The sequence below is a fragment of the Telmatherina bonti genome (genome assembly GCF_933228915.1).
Source record: "Telmatherina bonti genome assembly, chromosome: 4".
Taxonomy (NCBI): domain Eukaryota; kingdom Metazoa; phylum Chordata; class Actinopteri; order Atheriniformes; family Telmatherinidae; genus Telmatherina; species Telmatherina bonti.
The window spans coordinates 31,617,540-31,643,241 of record NC_136622.1 but is presented as its reverse complement, the minus strand read 5'-3'; the positions used below and the strand labels follow the sequence as shown (position 1 = coordinate 31,643,241).

Below are 25,702 nucleotides of genomic sequence, written 5' to 3'. Positions count from 1 at the left end.
GTAAATGAACCAAACCTGCTGTTTATGTTAGTTTGGTATCTTTAGAGGTTTGGAGAAACAGAAAAAAACTAAACACATTAAAATGTAACCATAAAAATACAACACTGTAATCAACCTCTTTTATTTTAATGATTAATTTGTTGACCAGGGACCTCAGTAGCATGTGGGAAAAACGTACTCCTCGTGCGGGTCACACATCACTGTGGGATCTGGGATGGTATCCTTCACTTTAACCAGCTTTTGTTGCAAGCCATTGTGGTTGTGTTGGTCATTTTGGCATAAAGAGCTTACCCAAACTGATCCCAAATGTTTTTATTTGGGGCCAGACTGTCCACTCCCAAAATCTGAGGTAGTTTGTGATGAACCCCAATCTGTGAGAGGAGCGTTGTCATCTTGGGGGATTTAATACAGTCCCAGATCGCAGAGAAATTGGATTGCAGCTGGTTGTAGAAACTCATCTTGATATCATTCTGTACTAAGATTGCCTTCAGTGATGATAAGCTATGCTGCCTTACACCACCATATTACACTCTTACCCTATCAATGCAGCCATGAGCACTGGATCTGGCAAACTTCCTATGTTTGCTGCCCAAATACTCAACTCTGCTGCTCATCCAACACATGTATTTCCCTTACAAGGTGTAACAATTTAAAAAGGAAATAAACAGGATTTCCAACGGAATAAAATTTACTGCCATGAAATAAATAAAACAAAGAAATGTTACAAACACAAATTTCCTTACTTTTTCTGTCAAAGTTTTGATTTAACCAGATGTTTTCTCTATTTAAAATGTTTTTATTGTTAATTTTTGTATTGTTTTTAATTGTTCCATTTACCCCTCCTATTCAAAAGAACCTCAAGCTGTACTATGAGGTAGATGCATATAAACGTTTCTTTATCCTACAAGCACAATCAAATCAAAGATATTTTATTTATCCCTGAGTAGAAATTCAAGTTTCCTCCTCCAATTTGATTCATGCTACAAATAACTGTGTGAAAATGTAGAGAAATAAAACAATAAATATTAATAAAATAATAATTTGAAGAATTTCAAAATGAAAAAAAACAAAAAAAAAACAACAACACATATTTCAGACATGTAAATCCGCAAACAGGTGTGTTTGAGGGGAAGGCATTATTACACTCCAATGACCCCGGGAAACAGTTTGACAGCAGCTGGCATGACCCCAAACAAGGGATTATCATTCCACTGCAGAGCTTTAAAATAACATGAGTCCTTATTACGACTGAAAGGCAGTGGCAGAGCACAACACTAAATAAAGGAGAGGATTTTCATAAAAACGATGTAATCTCAGAATGAGGCATAAGAGCAGAATCCATACACTGCAAAGGAAAAAAAAAATCTGATTAAAGAACACAGATGAACGCTGCACTACGTAAACCATGACCCTTGCTTTAAAAAGTATATTACTTTTGAGCTTATCGGAGGAGCAGGAGCACCACTGCTCTGCTGATTTTACACAGTAACAATCTGAGCTGCACATATGAAGGCCTCCCTTTAAAATGTAACATTCCAGATAGTCAATTGCAGACTGCTTCCATCTAGTGGCAATGAGAAAGAAGACAAAATAAAGCCCAAATCTGCTGCTCATACAGTGTGTCCTCACTGGAGAAAAAAAAAAAAGAGTGAACATAAAGATGATATAATGCCAAAAATCATTGAACAATATAAGCGACAAATACAAATAGTTGTAGTAAAAACGGCTTTATTTCCAAACAAAAGGCAGATCTGAATTTTTAGATGAAAAGCTGCAGTTTCGTGTAAAGCAAGTTAGAAAAGTACATAAGACAAAAAAAAAAAATCAAAGGGCCGAGAAAAAAAATGTAGTTTTTTTTTTTTTTTTTTAAAAGTCAATTTTGTTTTCATACATCAATCATAGAATTTCACCTTCTTTCCTTAAAAAAAAAAAAAAATCTTCTGCACCACACTTAGACTTTACTACCAGGCAGAACAAAGTATCCACAGAAAATAAACTTCTGCACCTTTAAAAAACGTGTTACACATGTCAGAAAAAAATGATAACCTGAGCGAGAATCAAGGAGACGGGTAAAGAGGAGAATGACACTGGTACCCTCTAACCTAACAACAGTAAGAATAGATAAATAATAGCAGACCAACTCAAATATTTAAGATACAGGAATTAAAAAGGGGAAAAAACACAGTAAGATAAAGAAAGAGTGGATGATTTAAGTGAGGCACTGTTACACAGTAATAGCAACAATTAAATAACACTGAATGCAACATTTAACCAGCAAAGCAATCTTGCTAAAAAAAAGTTGAAAACAAAAGTAAAGAAGGGCATGACTACGATGTTAAATAACGACTAAAGCACCCATTTTTTTTGTGTCAGTCACTCTGAAGTCCAAATAACACAGTAGCTTTTTACTACAGCAGTCCATTAACAGCAGACAAGTGTTACAGACAAGCTGCTCGACGACATCAACCAAAGTCTTCCACCACCTGCTATCTGACAGATTTCCCTTTTTAAGTCGGTGGTTGATGGAGGCTGGGATAAAACACATGCAGGTACAGGTGTACGGTACCACTCACTTTGGTTATGTCCTCTCAGACACGGCTAACATACAATCTAATTGGTTCATGCCATACAGTTGCAAAGATCAAACTGTGACCTGCTCATTTTTTACTGTCCATCGTCCTTACTGACCCCTTCTCCTATCTGAACTCATGTCTTCTGCTGCATTCCTGCCAGAAGAACAGGGACTGGAGTGTTTACACTCTGTCATCTGGAAAGAAAACAAGGAATAAATATTTGAAGGGAAAAAAAAAGCCACATTTGAATAAGAGCTGATTAGAGATGTAAATGTGTTGCTCTCACCGGTGGAAGCTGCCGTGTGCTGTCTGGTACTCTTGATTTGCAGGTAGATGGTGTAAGTGTCATATGCAAACAGCACACCAGCAATCAAACCAAACACCTAAAAAACAAACAAACAAAAACAGAATAACAATGATGCATTCTTCAAAAACTTGATTTTTTGGTAAATGGTTAAAATTGCTGACTATAGAGCTTTGCTACACAGACCTGCAGACACGAGAAAAGGTAGATGTAGGGAGAACATATGGAAAATTTACCTGCACTTTAATTATTTGGTATTTTACTAGTTTTTGATTCGTTCTAGAGCGGTATGAGCTGTATGAGACCCTCAGGCTGAAGCTGCTCCAAAGGGCACATTCACATCAGCCTTTTTATTCCAATCCAAGTCCGTTCGCTCGGAAACTCCGCCTTGTTTGGGGAAATGTAGATGTGCAAAACAAGCTCCGATTCGGATCAAAGTAGCAGACTCAGTCAGCGGTTTTGGTCCATTTCAAGTGGACCAAATACAGGAAGTGGACTACAAAAAAGGCATCATGGGTTCAGCACATAATCTTTACCCACAGCGCAGGTAAACACAAGCAAAGCTTACCCGTGTGGGATGATAGACAGCTCTGGATGGGGGAAATAACTCACAGGGAAAACGTGGGAGAATTTGATCACAGTTCTGATAGAAATCTGATCAACCAGCACACTACGATCTGATGCAGCTCCATCTATTTTCTACCTCTGATGAAAAGTGAAACATGTTTTCTAAAAGGTCTAATTCGTTTGAGAGGTGCAGTGTGAGCACAGTCTGTCCGTTGTAATGTTGCTCCCCCTCCCAACCGGACCCGAACCGGACCGAGTCTGACAGACTATCCTGATATGACTTTAGTGTTCCTTCTCTGTCCACCAAATGGTGAACATTTAGGTGGTTTCACCTTCCCAAACTTACTGATTCTCTGCTCCAACGTCTCTGCAAGCCAATGAGACGAGACTTCTGACAGAGTATTTTCTTTTAAAACTTATCCTGCGTTCCTGCAAAGTATCATTTAGTGTGTTTGTGTTTTCAGGTTTCTTTCTTAACAGTTAAAGAAGAAATCAGAAGAAATCAGTCCTGCATGTGTGTGCACATTTTGGAAAGTGCAAAGTCATCTTCCCCTTCAGTGAAAACAAGTCGGTGGTGTCAGAGCTGCAGACATGAGGCGGTAAGATCTTAGGTCTTATCTTTTTCTTTTGGAGGATGGGGGCGGATGTATGAGCTCATATCCTCCTTCCCTCCCATCTCAGGCTGCACATGCATCTAAATACTGATCCTAACTTAGAAGTAACTCCCAGCAAATCTGTTTTAAGGCTATGAACATGTTGAACTAAGAGACCTGTATGAACGTGGACTATTTTCCCTATCAGTCTGTTGACATAAGGCTCACAGAGACAAACTGCAGCAACAAGTTGCTTAAGACCTGAAGAGGAAGGAAACGTCAGATATGGTTCTCAGAAGACTTAATATTTACAGAGTTTCAGTGTGTATCATGGTAAACAAAACAAACATTTATAAAGGAAACAAAAGAGCTGCTGCAGGAAGCAGCTACATGATAGTAGCTAAGAGGGACCAAAGAAACAAATAAAACCTGAATTAGGAAGCAGTTTCAGAAACGTGGAGAGCTTGAGTTTGGAGTTGTTGTGTGTTAACTGACCCCGCCTGCGATGCGCGCCCCGTCTCCAGCCCCTGAGATGACGCAAATGAGCGAAGTGATGATGTAAAGGGCAGCGCCGATGACGGCACGGAAAAAGTCCTGCGCAGAAGAGAAAAGCAGAGGATGAAGCGCCGTGATCATCCACACACACACACACACACACACACACATGCGTTGGCGTGCTTTTGTGTGTGCAGAAGACTCACGCTCCAGATCCAGTGGACCACTTGGATCTGCTTGTCCACCTCCATCATAAAGATGACAAAGAAGATTATGGCGAAGACCATCTCGCAGATGGCAACGGCAGAGTAGCCTCCGTACATAGACGCAGCATAGCAGATGAGGATGATGAAACTGAGGATCTGGGAGAGATATGAGAAGAAATGAAAACAACACAGAGGACGTTGAATATCCCAGAAATTTGAACACTTTTATCTGTAAACTAACAAACGCTGCCTAAATTAAACAACTCGACAAGACTGGTTAGTTTTGGATTACATCATCGTATCAACAGTATAGAGATGAAACGGCAGGCGAATCGTCGTGTTGTAACACAATAATCTGTGTCCCTTGAACCATTAAGGCTGGTCAGACAGTAAACCGCTCCAACAAAGACATCATTATGTTTACTCAGGCCTGATTTGCTCCAAATCAACATTTTTACCAAGAAAAACAATTAATCCTCCCAAAATACTCAGAGTGCAGCAACAGAATGGATTATAAAGCACTCTCTGTTTACTATATATTCTGCTTTCAGATTGAATTCATGATGTTCCCTCATATTTTTTCCATATTTGGAGATAAAAAAAAGTTGGCCTGCATTCTTCTGAGCCCAGTAAAATGCTGCCAGTGTGGAGGAATCATAAACTTGGGCGGCCTACGGCTCACTATCAAGTCACGTATAATATGGCCTTTGTTGCTGCTGCCAAACTGTGTGGGTGGAAGCGTTCACGCAACCAGACCAAACCACATGACAAAACTCACAGACCTACAGCCTCTTAAAGCTAAAACATCTCATTCACTTCTGCTAATATTCTGTTCTTTTTCTGATTTGGACTAGACTCGAGCGTTTTATTTTCATAAACATTATAGTCGATTTTTTCTCTTATTTTATATAAAATCTAATGAAATCTAATTTATTAGGCAAGGTATGTTTATTTGTACAGCACATTTTATGTACAAAACAATTCAAGGTGCTTTACATAAAAACATGGAAGCGTTAGAGCGAGAAGCAGAAAACAAATGAAATGTTTAAAAGAAAATGAAAGAATAAATAAAAAGAGAGGGAATAAAACTGCTTCGAACAAAAATGACAGCGTGAGGAACTAACAGCTACTTTGATAAAAGCCGGCAAATAAAAAAAGTTTTTACTCTCGATTTAAAGCAGCAGAGAGTTTCAGCAGACCTGCAGTTTTCTGGGAGTTTGTTCCACATGTGAGGAGCGTAAGACCGAAAGCAGACCTGTTCCTGATGACCTGAAGGATCTGACTGCTTCATAAACAACCAGGAGATCCTGAACGGACTTCAGTCTGAAACCGTTCAGTGCTTTATAAACTAACAGCAGGATTTTGGAGTCAGATCTCTGACAGACAGGAAACCAGTGTAAAGATCTGAGGACTGGAGTTCTATGATCCAGTTTCTTGGTCTTAGTGAGGACTCGAGCAGCGGCGTTCTGGACTAACTGCAGCTGTCTGATGGATGTTTTAGGGAGACCTGTAAGGACAGCGTCAACAGTAGTCTAGTCTGCTAAAGTCTATTAAACAGACTCAAGTCCATAAAAGAAAACAAATAAGACAGAGAAGATACATACATACAATTAAAACTGCAAAAACATGAATAAAATCATCTAAAAACATAAATACGTTTCAACCAGCGATGAACACACAGAGCAACTCTGAAGCTTTCAGGGAGCTCTAACGATGCCGTTTGTGGATTCGTCCAGATGTTGCACAAACTTAAACATCAGACTTCTCTCTCTTTTTTTTTTTTTTAATAAAAAAAAACAAAAAAAAAAAACATCAGATTTCTTAGAGGTGCCTGAATGTGTTAACTCCTGCTGTACCAAACATCTGACTTGCGCCCCACCTCTGGGAACTTCAGGTATTATTCGCATGTCATCATTGTATGCAGCTTGTAGCTTCTACATGGCAGATTATTTATAAGAATACCACAGATTGGCTGTGTAAAATGGAGCGTAACAAGCATTAAACAAGCAAACTAACTGTAGTAGAACAAAAACTACATTTATGTATGACGATGTTTGCTTGTTCATATAACTTACAACATTTCCTTTTCATCACTCTAAGAAATGGTCGAGGTATTTCATCTTTTGGCAGATCTCAAGTCGAGTATTACAAAGTTTAAACACTTGAAAATGAAGCCATTTGTCCGCTTGGTTCTGCACTTTAACACGGCACTTGTGCTAGCATACTTTTTATTATATTAGATACCATATTCAGTACATACTGTATATTCAGGAGCACTACTTGGTAGGGCTGTGACGATATGCTTTTTTCCCGATTCGATTAGTTAAATTGCGATTCTCAATATTTCAGTATTATAATTTATAATTCTTCAATATTGCTGATTTTTGTGGATTAAAAAAATAAATGAATAAAACACATCACAGTAGCCAGACCATCATTCTGCTGCTATAATCCCTAAAAAGAAGTAAAAAGACCAATAAAAACAATAAAAATGACAAAAATATTATAATGGATTATTTTTATTTATTTATTTGAAAAAAAAAAAAAAAAAAAAGATTTTAAAATTGTGAAGCAAAACAATCCTGATTTTAGATTCGATTTTCCACCCCTACTACTGGGACTGAATGCGACGGGGGTCCACCAGCATTCCACCAATCAAATAGCTCATTCATGTATAAGATAAATAACAGGGGGAACCAGATCCCACCCTGCCTGACGCCATTGGACACTAAATGGGGCAGATATACCCCCCCGCATGTGACATGCATTTTCTGGTGGGCATACCAGTAAGCAAGAACCCTCACAACATACCCAGGCTCTCCCTGTTGTTTTAACTTGATAACTTTTTTAGGATTTACTCCATTAAATGCTTTAGAAGCATCAATAAAACACTGGAATACAGAGGAGTTTATATTCTATATTTAACCCTTTGATGCACCGTGTCCAATCAGTACAGTGGACACTTATTTAAAGGATGTTTTCCAGTATATTCACAAGAGGTATGTTTTGGTATTGGTTTTGGTATGTTTGTAATTTTTGCCACTTCAGTGGAAAAAAAAGAGTCCCTCAACACACTGCCACTCAGTGAAAAATAAACAAATATAGCATAAAATTTTATAAATACATGTACATGTAATTACCAACGTTACCTCGGTGATAAACAGGACAAGAAAATGATACTAGTCATTTTTTCTAGAATAAACCTATTATATTAATATGAAAATATAATAAATATAAAGATTTCTATAGAATACATCAAATAAATAAACTAAATAAAAACTCAAAAAATAGCAAAGACAAACAAGTGTCTGTACGTGTACTAGTAAAATATTGCATGTGAAAAAATGTGGAATTATTATAATAATTCATGCATCATCCTAAAAGGGACGATGGATATTGGCAAAAAAGTATAAATACACCAGAATTACTTTCCAGCTGCTACTTTTACACGCAGTGAGAATCAAAGCCAAAGATCCTCCCTACAGTCCGACACTTGTTGGGACGTACTTGAGAGAACAGCTGTTTGTGGTGACGTGTCTGATTCCTCTTTAGCCACAACTTGAGTTTGGTTTGAAATATTTTAAAAGTGTGTTACAGCCTCTAGTCTCAGCTGGGATCCTGTTCCAGATTTCAGTTCCTTTAACCGAACGCACCTGTTGACTGAACGCCACACGGAGGTTCTGGTTACTTTACCAGTTTTACTGGACTGGAAATTGCTGAATACATTTGAGGACGGTGGAGAGAGTCCATGCAGAGTCTTACAAATCCAACTGTTTAAATTTTAAGCTTTTTTGTATATTCTGTTACGATATTCATTATGTGAAGAAACATTTTAGCAGCATTTACTGGAAGTGATGGTTTAATTTGTCTCAAAATACAGATCAAAATGTTATATTTTTATTGCCCAATTCTTTTAAAAAGATTATGTGGAGTTGTAATGAGGACTGTAACTAGTTCATATATGGATTAGTAATCACTAAAGTGACACCAGGATATGCAAATGTCCCTGCTATCTGCAGCTCTTCTCCAGTGTAATTTGCGTTTGGTCTTCCCCTGCTACTGGGTGTTTTTAAACACATCACGCATACAGTTTGATTCTAATACAAGGCACGACTTACTAAGACATTTGTTGGGGGATTTTTGGGAAACATTAAGTATTTCTTGAACTTTAAAAGCTACGTTAGGAGTTTTTAACACAAGCAAAAAGGATAAGTTCACAGTAATGCAGTGGAGTCAAATTAATTTGAATTTAGGAGCCACATGTGGTGCAATTTCATCTCGAATGGGGCTCACAAGTAAAATAATTGCATAATAACTTTAAAAAAAAAAAGCCAAAAACCTCTGATTTTCCCCTTGTTTAAATGCAACAAAACACAGCTACAATTTTTTTTTTATTATTATTAAGTGAGCTATCTATTTATTATACATACAAACTGAATTTTAATGTGAAAAAATAAGTGAATTTCAACTATATTGTTCTTTATTTTTTTCATTTCCATTGATCATTTATGTTTATGTTTACATATCACAATAGACGTACACAGATCACTCAACATTTAATCACTGAAACCTGGAAAAATAAAGTACTTGATATTTTGATGAGAATAACTAGTCCAGATCAGAGAATTATTTTAAATAAAAAACACATTATTTCGGAGTAATCCACCTAAACTGAGTCACCTCGTCATACAAACTGAAGTGAAAGCTACCAAATAAGAAAGAAGTCAGATAAAACATATAAGAAGTTGTTGTCTTGTTGTGTAAATGTTTTTACACATAAAACTTATAACCTCCAGTGGAAAAATGAGGACTTGCAGTGACTACTATTAAAAAACTGCAAACATTACAACTAGCGCACTCCTTCTGTTAGTGATCCGGACACAAGCCGGCTTTTTTCTCACGAGACATGGTTGCTGTCACCACAGCAACCATGTCGGTCCAAAACCAATCCAAAGTGAGGTGAAAATATTAGATTTCCTTATACTGTATTTTATTTTTCTTTGTTTCATATCTGTTTAATAATTAAGGACATAAAATGACTATGTTGTTGTTGTTTTTTTACCCTGGTTTAACATTTGTGTCACTTGTGCCATTTTGAGCTCCTGACTGCAACGCATTGGGGTCTATATTGTTTAGTGACCATCTATATTCACTACTTTTCAAAATGCATTATGGGTAATTTTGAGTCCACTTCTATTTCCTCTCTGGACAGCCCTGGAAAATGACAGGACAACTATATAGGGCACATTGTTAATGAACCATCTGGAGTCCAGTGTTTTCTTCCTTTACTTTTCCACATCAGCATTACAGCATTACCACTTTGGATTACATAACCGACCAATCAGAGCACACAGAGGACATGCATCCTGACAGGAAGAGAATTTCGGCTTCAGAAGAGGAGACGGAGGCAGAAAGAAGTCATGGAATTAAATGCATTTATGCAGGAATAAATGCATTTATGACACATAATGAAACAGTTTTCAGCATGATAATTATGTTATTTCATTCTTATTTCAGGCCTAAATTTTAACTAAATAATATCATCTATTATTTGCAGAGCCTGATTTTATCTAGTTTATTTTACTCATAGACACATGAAGCATACAACCCAAATACACACATAGAGTGCAAGCAAGGTTATAATCAATATAACGCTGCAAAAGAAACGCAGCAATTTCTCCAATTTCAGAAACTGGAACTATGAAATGTGTGGCATCATGACATCCATCTATTTTCTACACCAGCTTATTTCCCCCACTTGGTCATGGGGGCCTTCAGCCCTCAATGTGGAACATTTCGTAACTTTGCTTTTCTACAATTTTTATAACTTGGAGCTGAAATGAGTTTCTTTCAGGGCTCAGCCGTAATGCAGCTGGTAGAAAAGTCACTCCTCTCCCACATTTCAACGGGTCAGCTGAGGTGATATGGACATCTGATCAGGCCTCCCTTCAGAGATTTTTTTTTTAAGCACACCCAGATGGGACAAGACCCAGAGGGACGTCCAGGATGTGCTTGACAGATAATACATCCCTTCTGGCTTGGGAGCGCTTTGGGATTCCCCAAGGAGAAACTGGAGAGTGTCACTGGGGAGAGAAATGTCTGGTCTTCCCTTCTAAACTAGCTGCCCCTGCGACCTGATCTGCATCGATATAAATGAGCCACAGTTGTATCGCATGTGCTCCTAGTTTACTTATTCACATTATTAATCTCTCTTATTCTATATAATAAGATTATATATTAGGTAGGTCATTTTGTCCATATACATTATCTATTTCAGACATTCTATTCTAGTCATTTAGGAGACGCTTTAATCCAAAGAGAAGAAGACAAGCACAAATAAAACAGTAGAGGACATCATAGAAAGGTGTTAGTGGACAGCTGGAGTCCAGTTGGACGTCGGTCTTGAGATGTAATGCAACAGGACTTTTTTTTTTTCCCCTCCCACCCCACAATATTTACCGATGTTAAAACACAAAGAATGAATACCATAATATTTGTTGCAAAGAACTGGGCTAAGTTCTCCAACTCATCTGATAAATATAGTTAAACTAAGTGTGGAAGTGCTCCTTGAAGAGCTGAGTCGTCAGCTTGCTCTTAAAGGTAGACAAGGACTCTGCAGAGCGGACAGAGTTTGGGACGTCCACTATGAGCATCTCAGGGGGAAAAGTGAGTTTCCGGTGACTTACATCACAGAAAAGCTCCTGAGATCCTGTAAACATTGTTTAAGTATGTGAAAACGAAGAATCTTTATCCTCTAACATCACCTCTTGTAATATTTGAATACTGAAGGAGCGTTATGTAGGAATAGTGACATCTAGTGGCAGAATTACATCTTGCAACCAAGTAAACACTCCTCACTAAAGCTGGATACATCCTCCACATCATGTGGGAACTTCGTTATTAGTCTCGAGGCTGCAAGAACAAGAATAAAATCATTTTCATCTGGTTTATTCATCCTCCACAAGAACCTTTGTCTGCAGCGGGAAGGTATCACTGCAGGCAGCAATGTCTGCTTTTATGTGCAATAAACCTGGCGAATTCATATTTGACAAGCTGTTTTGTCCACGGCAGGGAGGGTTGTGCACGCGGTTGGGTTAATGTGTTTTAATGCCCCATGTTATAAAACTGTTCACACTATTTTCATACCACCTTTATCAAAAAAATCTGTTTTACCTGCAACAGCAAAAATGCAGAAGCGGCAACTTTCCACTTCATGCTTTTCATGTTAACCACGCCCACCTCAAATGTCCGACCAATCACACGATACTTTTTAGAGCCCCACAGGAAAATATGTCAAGAACTGTCTTCAATCCTAACCGTGAGAACAAAATGACGTCATATCTCGTCAGGGCCTCAAGAACAGGATGAAACGGGACAGAAAACCACTTCTGTCTCGAGGCCTGGTAAATACTTGCAGCTAACAATGCGTCTGCTTACACATCATGGCGCTCACGGTTCTCAGCGTAACTTTGGAAAATAGGCTGCATGGGTTGACACAACTGCGGATAGTTTTAAAGAGCGCCTCTCGATCTTTGTTCACAGCTACCAGCATTTTTAGAATTTAACACACAATCTGTTGCTAACAGGTAAACTGTTGTTTACCAAAATCCCAGTAAGTACAACGTTACCGGCAGATTAACCTTTTCACTAGTTCCGAGTCATACTCCTGGGTGCTGCCCCTCAGTGGTGACCTCCAGTATTTAAGGTTTTGGCCGCAGCATGCTTACTTTGTTCGCAGCCAGTATATATACAACCATGCACACAAGCAGGCACAGCAAGTATATCCTGACCATAAGGCTTAATTATGCTTCCTTATGTCAGTATCATATGTTGTTTACTGGCATGGTCATATGGGCATACATCCACCTCAGTGCAGAGTTCACAGTTCACTTCTGAGCTCTGTCGTCAGCCTCAGACTACAGCAACGAAAACTGAGGGAGATCATGATAATTATCAGAAAGACAAAATAAAAAGAGGCAGAACGGTAGACTGCAGTGGTGTGTGCACCATCACGGCATCTTCTTCTTCTTTTAGCTGTTTGCATGTTAACAAACTGCTCAACACTGCCCCTATGGGTTCCGGTGGTATGCCCTGTGCTAAAGTGGACTCTTTAAGCTTTCTAAAAACAGACCAAATAATGCGCGTAAAGGATGCAGAAAAACAGGCGAAAGTCTCCATATTGGTCTTAAGTGTAGAGCACAAATAGGCCTCAGGAGTATACAAGACAAACCACAACAGCTTGTGTCATCATGGTTTGCCTTGATGGCCAATCAAAATGCAAATGCAGTAAAGACTTGGATATGCAACCTCATGATGCATTGCATTTCGTCCAAGATATGACGGTTCCTGCTGTCTGTAGATATAAATGGCTTGTTGTAAGGTACCAACAGAACAAAAATTCCTACTTTCATGTAATTTTACGATACTGAAAATATAGTTATTATATATTCTGGCATTTCTGACAGCAGATGTCCCATTTTACACAAGTGGATTCCTAAATATTTACTCCAATCTGATATTATGCAGCAATAAGAGATTTATTGTTTGTGATGATTGCTAAATAAATCTGACTCTGATTTGTGTCTAATAAAAAACAGATAATGAACATCATCCCAATTTTAGTCTCAGACGCAGAGTACTCAGTAGACAGTGTCAAATCACTGCAGCTTACATGATACACACACACACACACACACAACTTAACAGACTCGACACCAGCCCTACATCTGTCACAGCCTCCCCTCCCCTGCAACCCACAGCCAGCCAGCGAGGCAGATGCATCAGTAGTTTATGTGTTCTGGAGGCTGGCACAGACTGCCTCTGTCGAGCAGTGAAGAGGCCGAGGCCAAGGTCCGACACAAAAGCGGCTCTATTCAGGCTGCAGCCGGCTGCTCCCAGACCAGCAGCTACTGAAGACGCCGTCACACAGACAAACAGCCACTACACAAGAGTCCCTCTGAACAAGGAAAGCGCTCAGATGTTGACACCTTTATGTTTGACCACACAGCACTGGATCGGTTTGCAGCGGTGTGCAGCTTCAACAGATTTCAGCCTAAGATTTCAGATCCGTTCTCATCACGGTTGTCATGAGCTGCTTTTTCAAACTGACAGGAGGGAAATTGTTGGTAACGGTTGGCTAATTATAGCCAGCAGCAACATGAGAGCCAAAAGAGCTCAACAATCTGTGGTACAGAGACACGCCAAACAGCAACAGTTGCTAGGGAAGTCACACACTTTTTGAGGCGTTTCTCTCTCTTTTTTTCCCTCCCCTTTCCTACTATTTTTTTTAAAACACAGAACTCGTGTGTGTTGAGTGATGAAGAAAGCTGATATCGAACTATTCATCATCTTACGCATGTTTCCTCATTATATAACTCGAACCTGTTTGAGAAAACAAAGAACAGCTTCCAGATAACAGAGCCATGTTAACTGGTGCACACTGGTACTATTAGGCACGAAGTGCATGACTCATTGCAACTTATCATCGCTGACCGTGCCCATTAGCAAACAGAAATTTGCCCTAAATGGGAGTGTGACTTCCAGAGCTACAACTTAAAACATTCTCCAAAATGGAAAATGTCAGTACAAATACGTCAGATATTATTTAGTCCTTAAGAATTTTAACAAACCAACTGGACGATTCCAGTAACCCTTGCCGCTAGGGTTAAACACCCCATTTCCGATTCAATTGGAAATCAGCATAATAAGCAGTAATGATATGTGCCTTCCTGTTTCTCTCCCAGCTCTCCAAATGCTCTCTAAGCTATTTCAAGCATCCATCATCACAGATTGCTTCCTTTGGAGTTTTATCAGGTTCCAGAGAAGCAGCGAGCGAGCACCAGAGGAAACAGCGAACTATCACAGATACCAAGTTAAGCTTAACGTTTATCCTGGAACGGCAAGCTAGAAATGTGGGCTAAGCAGTTTGTGCATTCTTTGTTCCCCGGACTAAACTTCACACCAGTCTGGAATTTCCATTACCGCAGGAAAGAGGGGGGAAAAAAAGCTTTACAGTGGGTGGACCATTGACCACCAAGATCTGAGTGCCTGCTTTATAATGAGCTGAAGTTACAAGATCAGTTTTTTGTTTTTTTTTCCATTAATCACAGAGCGCTTTTCTCACCTTTAGAAGCCGAGGTTATAATCCAGCTGTTTTACTTTTACAAAAAAAACTAGCAGGTATATAGTACTAAGACCTATGTGCCTAATGAAAAGCTTTAATAATAAAAATAGGAGGATTTAGTTTACCACAACATAAACACATTTATTGGACTTAAATGATGTCATTTGTCAATTTTTTCGTAACTGTTAGGTAACCCAGATCATAGCAAAACACATTTTAGATGGTCAAAATATGTTTCATATCTAGACTAAAGGCATTAAAGTAACAGACATGTGAAGAAAATGAGTAAAAGGCACAGCCATATCATGAGTGAAGCTGAAAGTGCAGTGCTTCAATAACTTTATTTAGTTGCAATGCTCTTAGCCAGTGAAAATGCTGAACCTATGTACAAAACATGACCGTCATCGTGGCTCCTGTGTGCAAGAACGCCCCACTGGGAAATGCAAACAAAAGCATTCATGTGAAAATGGTGATCAAGAACAAAACTCTTCCCAGACAGGAAGAGATTGCACTTTGCCCGGACTACAGTTTTACTGTCAGGGCTTGCTGGTTTTGCTCTTATGTGTTAACTTCCACCCCTGTGAGTACATATCCCAGCTCACTGAACCCACATGTGCAAAGACAGAGACATGGGGAGGGGAATCCCTTTATGGGCCTTTATACAGTCAGGAATGTGATTTTATCTTCACCACATTTTAAATATGCCTATTCTGCCTGCGAATAGTACAGCTTAAAGTGGAAAAAGTAAAGCCTGGCTAGAGACACTAGGCTGAGTTAAACCTTTGTTAATTTGTTAACGTTATTTGCTATTTACACTCAGCATTTGGCTCTTTGGTGTCAAATGAGAAAACAGTGACAGGTGGAAACCCTTAACCTTTGCTCAGGAGCCACAACCCCCAGACCGCATGCCTGTCATTCCAGTCAGAGACTGCTTTTAAAACGGAAAACAAAAAGAACTGAGCACTTTTACCCCCCAAAATATCTGGACTTTAAAAGTCAGGATATTTCTCATTTGGCAATAGCAATACATTAACTCACTTAACGAGCTCTGAAATATTGATAAGCTGCAGGAATATTAGAGGATGTATTGTAAAAACAGAACTGAGCAGCACGATGCTTAAAGTTACACGTTTCTTTGTCGGGTGTGTAAAACTCACAATTTCAGCAGCGAGGATAAAGCCTTTCTGGGTGCGGACGTAACTTTTCAGCTTCTCCAGGCAGTTAGCTGCAGGGCTGGTTGCAGTTGTATCAGCCATTGTCAGAAAAACCACTGAAATACCAGCAGCTGCTGTTGAGAGACTTGGCAGAAAGACGCGGCGATTGAATAAATATCCACAGTCGTTGACCAGTGCTCTACTTCAAGTCAGCAGAGAAGTGGGGGAACTTCTTTCACTTCGCTTTTCTGCCGAATGAATCACCTTTTCCACGGAGAGAGGTCTTGGTAAAACAGTGTGGCGTGTCTGAGGAGGGGACGAGCGGAGGAGCTGAATGTATAAGCACGGGGCGTTGGCTACACTTTCCTCAAGGGGAACTACTGTGGAGACCGCAGAGAGTAACGTAGCAACACGATACGATGCACGTTTAATGGCTGCATTACTTTCTGCCTGCTTTCCAATTAAAATCACTTTTTAAAAAATCTATTTAATACATACGTTGTACCTGTTTAATAATAAAATCCCGCCTAATTACTTACCAAATCCTTAAAAAGTTTAAATATTCATGAATTTATAAAGCGCTTGTTACACTGAATCATTATTCAATCGTAACAAGAAAGTTTCCGTCCCCAACCACTAGGCTCATGACTTTGATATCACACTTCCAATGTTTCTTATTGATATATATATATATATATTTTTTTTTAGTAAGTGAGTAAAATTGATAAATATACTATCTGGCCCCCTCGCACACCTAGTTCGCAAAGAAAAAGTGACTAATGAGCTGAAATTCCGCGCATTAGTGATGGGGGGTCCAGTTCTGTTCAAAGATTCTGTTTTTTTGGCGCGGCTCCACTAGAAGAGTCGACTCTTTTGGGTCCCAAACGACTCTTCATTTTGAATCAGTCCAAGTGTTGTTGTTTTTTTTTTGTTTTTTGTTTTTTTGTTGTTTTTTTTTCATCCTCTTTATTCTTGGGTTCATATGTTCACCCTAAAATACTGGATGCATCACATTTCATACATGCAGTTTTTGAGACTTTTATTTGCATAATTTTATGACAAAAACTTGGCTAAACTGTAAAACTATACAACAATTTGTCATGTTTTACTTCCCCGATCTCCTGGCACTCATCAGTGGAAACTCTATCCACCTGGGGCTTCCTAATTGCCTCTGCTGTTCTCATCAGTTTCATTCAGTTCACCTGGTTTTCATGTCTCACAACCTACTTAAACTCTCTCCCATCTCTTCCCCTCTTACAGCAGATTCATGTCTAGTTGTTTTCCAGCAGTCTACGGATTGTCTCCAGTTGCCGACATACTGCTCCAATTCCCAGGATTACCCACCTTGCCCACGACGGACACATCTAGTTTTTTGGATTTTCTGGTCACAGACCCTTGTTTTGTCTTTGGATCCCCGAGTCTTGTCTTTAGTCCTGGATAAGTACTTTGCCATAATCTTTACCTCCTGCCTCCATACTGACCCTGTCTCTGAAGCCTGGACTCTAACAGCTGCTCATTCACCTGGATTGATCCTCTGCTCAGTTTCATCTCACATCCCTTATTCACAAATAAACTGGTTATTGTTTACAGCTCCTTGTGTGTGGCTGAACTTCCAGGTCCTCGTAATTAATTACAATTATTTTAGGAATCAATCGCAAAAAGTGGATTTTCTGGAATTTGTGATCATAGGCGTCAAGGAGTTTGTGTTCTTAATCATTACGTATTTTGTAAAATACTTTGTTTTTAAAAATGTAATAACGCCTCTTTCTGCCAACCCTGTCTCTTCTGATTATTTCTATTCCAAATGTTTTAAAACATTCCCAGAAGTTTGTGGAAATAGTAAAGAACTTTAAAAGATAAAACTATAAATTAATAGCTCTGCAGGAAAAAAAAGAAGGGTTTGGGATATTAGAGTCAACGAGGGTAGAGTAATGCATTGCAAAGTGAAAAGACTTTCACTGTTTTACTTTTCATACACCTTGTCGACACTTTGTCAGACATATCTACGGTAATAGTATGGGTTTTATTTTTTTCCGGAATTCAAATTTCCAAATTGGCAATTTCTCCCACAAGTTTACATGGAAATAATTCCGAATGGAGGTTTACATAAAACACGTTCTTACTTTATTCCACTTTAGAGCGGCAGGTTGGGAAGGGTTCTGATTGGACAGAGGGCCCACGTGACATATTGATATATACCAGAAATATTTTGCTTCGTGCCTCTCGTGTTTTCAGTCGTAACTTGTAAAAACTACATAAGTACCAGTTTCACCGCTGTTTTGACGCACTAGCTCGACACAAGCATACTACACTTTTTTTCAGTAACTGAGAAGGAAAAGGAAAATAGACTACCAAACATGGGAGGCAAAACAACACCTGGAATCAGGACGGGACAAGGTAACGAGCATGCGCAGAACGACTGGAGCGAAATGAAGGTTTACATGACAGAGGAATTAAATAGTTCTGAATTAAAATGCGAATAAACCAGCCACTTCGGAGTTAAGTTGAATTCTGAATACAATTTTCATGATGAATTAAGTGTTTACATGGCCATTTTTCATCAGTTTAAAGTGGAATTAGTCAGCTAAATTGACAACTCAGGGTTGGGACCAGGAGGCAGAATTGTAGTCCTGCACACTTTTCTGCAGCTTCCCACCTGCCGCCTCTCACCCAAAACCCCATTCTGACCTTATACAACTCCCCAGCAGTAAGAATTAAACAACACAAAAATACTTTTGGGGTTAATCGTGAAAACCTCATAAAAATAAAAACAATGGATGTTATAAAATCTAAAAATAAGACAATAAAATGTGACCTACTGAATATCAGATCCATCCCAAATAAGTCTTTATTAGTCAATGACTTGATAGGTGATCACCACATTGATTTATTCTGTCTTACGGAAACCTGGTTACAGCAAGAGGATTATGTTAGTATTAATGAAGCTACGCCAGCTAACTATTTAAACTTTCACATTCCTAGAACTACAGGCAGATGAGGAGGTGTTGCAGCTATTTTTCAGTCAGAATTTTTAATTAATCCTAAACTCAAAACTAACTATAAACGCTTTGAATTCCTGACATTAAATTTATCTCATCCAAAATGGAATTCAGAGAAACCGCTCCTTTTAGCATTAGTGTATCGCCCACCTGGACCTTACTCCGAGTTTCTGACCGAATTCTCTGATCTCTTGTCTGAGTTAGTGCTGACTACTGAAAGTCATTGTACTAAACACTCAAAAATAGAGGTACCAGCTTGTACCTAAAAAGGTACAAATGCTTGTCGCTGGGGGTGTACTCTTTTGAGAGACATTTCTGTACCCTTCAGTTCTGGTGTATTTTTGTACCTTATCAAGTTCAACCTCACCTTTTCAAGTTGTGTTTTTTATGTTTTCCACAGCATTAGGCCTGGTCCATGCCACTTAGCAATATTATCTTATCTTTAATCTAGAAATAATCTTCAAAAACTCAAAATACTGACCAGCCATACACTTAGTTTGCAGCATCTGACCTTCATTGTCTGGTGTAGTAAATGACTGTTAAGTAGTACTACTGTCATCACTCAACTCTGCTCCAGTTTGTAACATTACAGCCATTAACATTACATTTTTCAATGCTGCAGACACCCTTATGATCAAAATGGCACAAATTTGTACTTTGTCACTTTGAACCCTTTTTCGTACTCTGAAGGTGTGCTTCTGGTCTCTTAAAGACCAGTATTGTACTTTTGAGAGAACATTTCTTTAAAATGTACCTATAGGTACAGAAATGTCTTTATCTTGTACCTCTATTTTTGAGAGTGTGGGTGATTTTAATATTCATGTTGACGATGAAAATGATAGTTTAAACATTTCCTTTAGTTCTATTCTAAACTCAATTGGGTTTTCACAAAATGTTAATGGTGCCACTCACTCTCATGGCCATACTCTTGATCTTGTTCTAACATATGGTATTGAGACTGATAAGCTCAAAGTATTTCCTCAAAACCCTGTCTTGTCCGATCACTTCTTATTAACCTTTGAATTCACTTTATTTGATTACTCACTGACCAAAAATAAATTCTACTATAGTAGATGTTTATCAGACAATAATATTACAAAATTTAAACAATCAATTGAATCAATTTTTTCACATCTACCATGTGTTAGCATGACTGAGAGTCCCCCTTTAAGCCTTACTCCTGCTCAGATTGATCAACATGCTGATACTATAACAGCTTCAATGCGTACAACCTTGGATAATGTTGCCCCCCTAAAGAAGAAGAAATTAGGTAAGATTATGAAGGCTCCCTGGTTTAATTCCCAGCTTCGAGCTCTAAAACAGGCATCAAGGCGTTTGGAAAACAGATGGCGTTCATCAGGACTAGAGGAGTCTCACTTAACCTGGAAAGAAAGTTTAATCGTATACAAAAAAGCCTTACGTACAGCAAGAACAGCTTATTATTCATCATTGATAGAGGAAAACAAAAACAACCCTCGGTTTCTTTTCAGCCAGGCTTACTAGGAGCCGGAGCGCTGTGGAGCCATGTATTCCTTTCTCACTTAGCTGTGATGATTTCATGTATTTTTTCAGGAATAAAATTGATACTGTTAGAGATCAAATTCACAATACTCTTCCTTCTACCTATAATGTTGAGCCTGTTGTGGTCTCCGAAGCATCCTTAGAACCAGGATCTGACTTGTGTCTAAATAGTTTCTGTCCTGTCCAACCCTCTGAATTAACTAAAATAATAGCTTCATCTAAACCATCCACCAGTATCTTAGACCCTCTCCCAACGAGCCTCTTTAAGGACATTTTCCCTTTAATTGATACATCACTACTAAATCTTATTAATATGTCTTTAGTGACAGGATATGTACCACAATCATTTAAAACTGCTGTAATCAAGCCTTTACTTAAAAAGCCATCTCTGGATCCAGAGGTGATAGCAAATTATAGACCTATATCTAATCTCCCGTTTATGTCCAAAATTCTGGAGAAAATAGTTTCCGCTCAGCTACATGCCCACCTGAGCAGAAATAATTTATGCGAGGAGTTTCAGTCAGGATTTAGAGCTCATCATAGCACTGAGACAGCATTGGTGAAAGTTACTAATGACCTTCTTATGGCCTCAGACAAAGGACTTGTGTCCGTACTTATCTTGCTTGATCTTAGTGCTGGATTTGATACAGTCGATCATAATATTCTGTTACAAAGACTAAAACAGGTGATTGGAATTACAGGTACAGCGTTAAGCTGGTGTAAATCATATTTATCTGATAGACTTCAGTTTGTTCATGTAAATGACAAGTCCTCCTCACAAACTACAGTAAGTCATGGAGTTCCTCAAGGTTCTGTACTTGGACCAATACTCTTCACGCTATATATGCTCCCTTTAGGCAAAATTATTAGACAGCATGGAATAAACTTTCATTGTTATGCAGATGATACTCAAATATACTTATCCTTTAAACCAGATTAAACAAATCAGCCCGATAGGCTACAAAATTGTCTCATAGACATAAAGACTTGGATGTCTAGAAATTTTCTCCTCTTAAACTCAGATGAGACTGAAGTAATTCTCGTTAGATCTGGAAAAACTCAGAGCTAATTTTTCCAGTCTTGTAATGAACCTGGATGGCATTACTTTAGCTTCCAGTGCTACAGTGAGAAACCTTGGAGTAATATTTGACTCGGACCTGTCCTTTGGTCCACATATTAAGCAGGTTACTAAAACAGCCTTCTTTCATTTACGTAATATAGCCAAAATTAGGGACATTCTGTCTCAGAGTGATGCAGAAAAATGGGTTCATGCTTTTGTTACTTCGAGACTAGATTACTGTAACTCTCTATTACTGGGCTGTCCTAAATATGCCCTGAAAAGCCTTCAGCTGATCCAGAATTCTGCAGCCAGAGTCCTGACCAGAACCAGCATGAGAGATCATATTTCTCCAGTTTTAGCCTCTCTTCATTGGCTGCCTGTTGAATCTAGAATAGAATTTAAAATCCTTCTCCTTACATATAAAGCCCTCCACAACCAGGCACCACTATATATCAAAGACCTCATAGTTCCTTATATACCAAGTAGAGTACTTCGTTCGCAGACTGCAGGCATACTTGTGGTTCCTAGAGTCTCAAAGAGCCGAGCAGGAGGCAGAGCCTTTGGTTATCAGGCCTCTCTCTTATGGAATAAGCTCCCAGTTAGTGTTAGGGAAGCAGACACCCTCCCCACCTTTAAGACTAGGCTGAAGACTTATCTTTTTGATAAGTCCTATAGCTGAGGATGGTTAGCATCCCTTAGTTATGCTGCTATAGGTTTAGACTGCTGAGGGACATTTCCTGATACACTGAGCTTCTTTCTCTCTCTCTCTCTTTATCTCTCTCTTTTACCCCCCCCCCCCAATAACAGTGTTGCAGCATTAACATGTATGTCTCCTGTCGCAGCAGGGAGGAGTAGCAGTTCCTGTTATCTGTTGTCTTTCTGTCCTCTTCCCCCCACACAGCAGAGGCAGATGGCTGCCTGTCCTTGAGCCAAGTTCTGCCGGAGGTTTCCTTCCTGTTAAAAGGGAGTTTTTTCCTTCCCACTGTCGCCAGTGTACTTGCTCAGGATGGGAGATTAAGTTGGACCTTCCAACTCAATCTGTTGGTTTCCTTATATAGGCTATTATGAATTGGCTTTCATTATATTTTCTTCCCTGTATGTAAAGCGTCTTGAGATGGCATTGCCGTGATTTGACGCTATATAAATAAAGTTGAATTGAACTGAATTGAAATTAACTTTCATTTAGAATTATACAGGAATTAAAACTCCCATGTAAACGTAGCAATTGTTATTGAGAATTATGTCTGACTTATCTGCAGCAGAGGTGATTCATATGGGCTGCTGCTGTGCACTGTTATCGGAATACAGCTCCTCAATTATCAGAAATCACTTTAGTCATCCATTCAACCACACATACCATCTGCTGTGTCTTTTTGTTAGATGTTTAAGACTCAGTCATTGTTCATTTTTTTTACACACATACTCCAGAGAAAGACACTTATCTTCAGGTGTTCAGGAATATGAATAAATTTACCCATTTTAAGGAATATATACCTACCTCTCACCCAATGATTGCTGGAAGTTCCAGCTTCCACGTGGCCCTTAGCTGGACCCAAACAGGTAAGAAAATGAAAGAATGAATGAATGTTAAAGGATAAAAAGAAATCAAGTATATGTAAGGTAGGAAAAATGAAAAGTCAAGAGTCAACTACACTCACACCTGAGAGTTTTCTTTTATTGCAGTTTGAGAATAAGTTAACCGGATCAGATTTATTCCATAAAGTATTATTACATGACTATTAATCCATCGGCTTGTGTGTGCACTTGCGTTATACTTTAAAGTATTTGAAATGTTGATGTGGTATTAATAAAATTGTTAAAGTCTTTTTCAGCTTTGAGAATTCACAGCTTTGTTTCTTAAATTATTTCAAATTACCATCATTATTATGTTTTTATACTTTTTTTTGTAAGGTTCTGCTGGCTTTTTGTTTTAACGATCTGCTCACTTTTTGTTGCATAACTAAACTAAACTAAAACTAAAAATCAACTAGAGTTGAGAATACTGACATGAAAGCACCATTCTGCTTTAACAACCCCCTGTCCAGTTTCCTTCCAACCCAGCATCTGCTTCATTTCACCATCAACTGAATGACTGGACAAAGTTTGATTTGCACTAATAAACAATGTTATACAAGGAAAATTAGATTACTTTTCATATGGATTAGCCTCTTTGGTGACTGGGAACTGTAACATGATTCCTCCAGTTGAAATGTTTATCCACTGTTCAGGTGGAAATGAACTTGCATGAGATGTCATTATCAAGTGGTTCTTTTAAGAAGCCACAAAATCCTTACTAAGGTGGTGGCTAAAACGTAACATTTTCAGTGATTTGGGTTAAAATAAATTAAAATAACAAACATATGTAAAGCTGACACATCACAATTTTTTTTTTCACTTCCACTGTCAACTAGGAGTTAAAATGATCATGTCAGGGTGAAAGCCATCCTTTCTACAACCTGCCCGTAACCATGGCATTTTGCTGGTTTCCTTGGTAACAGAAACACAAAATGTTGCAAAGAAAGTTAATCACTTCCTGATTGAGTGTAGGCAACAACCTTACATGTTAAGGGTTAGAAAATGATCATGGCTAGGGCTAAAATACTCTCCTTGTAGGTTTTAAGGCAACTGTTAGACCCATTTAAGCCATTTTCCAAATAAACATGCAGTTGCTTTCATGACCACTAGAGGTCACATATCCACGATGAGGGGTCATTTTGGCCTGCTCATGCACACACTGCATGAGGTTGCATTTAAGAAGAGAGCAGTATCTAAGAATAATAGAAACATTAAGCCAAAAGTACCATAATAGAATATGTATATCCATCTGAAATGAACCAAAAACAGGCGAATTAATAGGATGCTTAACTCATATGAATAGAGACATTTTAACCTTCAACAGAATAATTTCAAGTTTATTTCATTTTGTTTCACATGGATCCCATATAATAAGAATACATCAGAATTCTGGAGAGTCGTGGATGTTTTTTTTTTCTCTCTCTCACTTATCATTATCATAAATACTAATATGAATACATCATACACAATAAACACAGCACTATCCAAAGGCTTAGAGAATCACAAGACATCATTCACCACTAACAACAGAGTATATTTCATTTCAGCATATTTATAAGAGCTACAAGTGAAAGAAAGACAGAGAGAAAAAACAGAGGTGGTGGGACAGGAGGAAGAGAGAAAGCCAGTAGCCTCTACACTGCCTGAATCAAAGAACCCTGATTTATTAAACAAATGGATGTCTGTACAATGAACAATGATATACCGGACATGAATAGCAACCAACTCTGATGAGAAATGTGAAAGCAGAACTACCAAATCGAAACACATTTCTTACCATTTGGCAAACATGCTCTTGAATATCCAAACGGAGAATTGGCAGCCACACGAGTGTATTTATATCAGAATGAAAGTAATTATTGCAACACTCACTTTGTGCTTTGAGTAAAATATAATGGAGCTGCTGTGTAACGTAATGTGCTGTGTAGTGACCATTATATGGCATTAAATGTACATCTGCAGCTATGAGACTCAGCTTCTCATATATGATCATGAATGTTTCAGGGGAAAAAGGAGGAGGTTGCATGCAGTAAATTGGCTTGCCATCAGAAAAAGGCGAGACGAAGAAAGATTGAAAATGCAGGCTATATATATATATATATATATGTATATATATATATATATATATATATATATATATATGGAAGCATATAGTTCAGACTGCCTCATTATAATATGTTGCATAACCAAGTGCTTTGAAATCTAATAGTTTTTACTCTTGTTTAAATTTAATATCATGTTAATGTGAATATGTATGTTACTGATTACAGTGTAATAGAAACACCTGTTAAAAAAACTATATAACTCTGTCTTACAACTCTCTGGACCACATAAAAGGCGACTGAAAACAGGACGAAGTTCATTGACAAAAATGGTTGGATGCCATTACACAAATCCAAACGAATAAACAAACACACGTCGCTAAAACTCTTGTTCACTGCCCAATTCACGATTTCCATACTGACAGCACTATAGCAGATTCTGGAACAGCACAGCAAATATGAGATGCTCACAAAGTTTTCTTGTTCTTAC

At 38.4% G+C, this 25,702-nt stretch overlaps 1 protein-coding gene across 1 annotated transcript; it reads right to left on the bottom strand.

Annotated features, from left to right (window-relative positions):
* Positions 1-1,710: 1,710 nt before the first annotated feature.
* On the bottom strand, positions 1,711-16,337 carry plp2b (proteolipid protein 2b). The gene is made up of 5 exons (XM_079239868.1): positions 16,019-16,337; positions 4,739-4,894; positions 4,533-4,631; positions 2,860-2,956; positions 1,711-2,767 (listed from the first exon to the last, which is right to left on the bottom strand). Exons 1-5 carry the CDS (start codon positions 16,115-16,117, stop codon positions 2,754-2,756), a joined length of 465 nt encoding a protein of 154 aa, XP_079095994.1. The 5' UTR covers positions 16,118-16,337; the 3' UTR covers positions 1,711-2,753.
* Between the last annotated feature and the right edge of the window lie 9,365 nt (positions 16,338-25,702).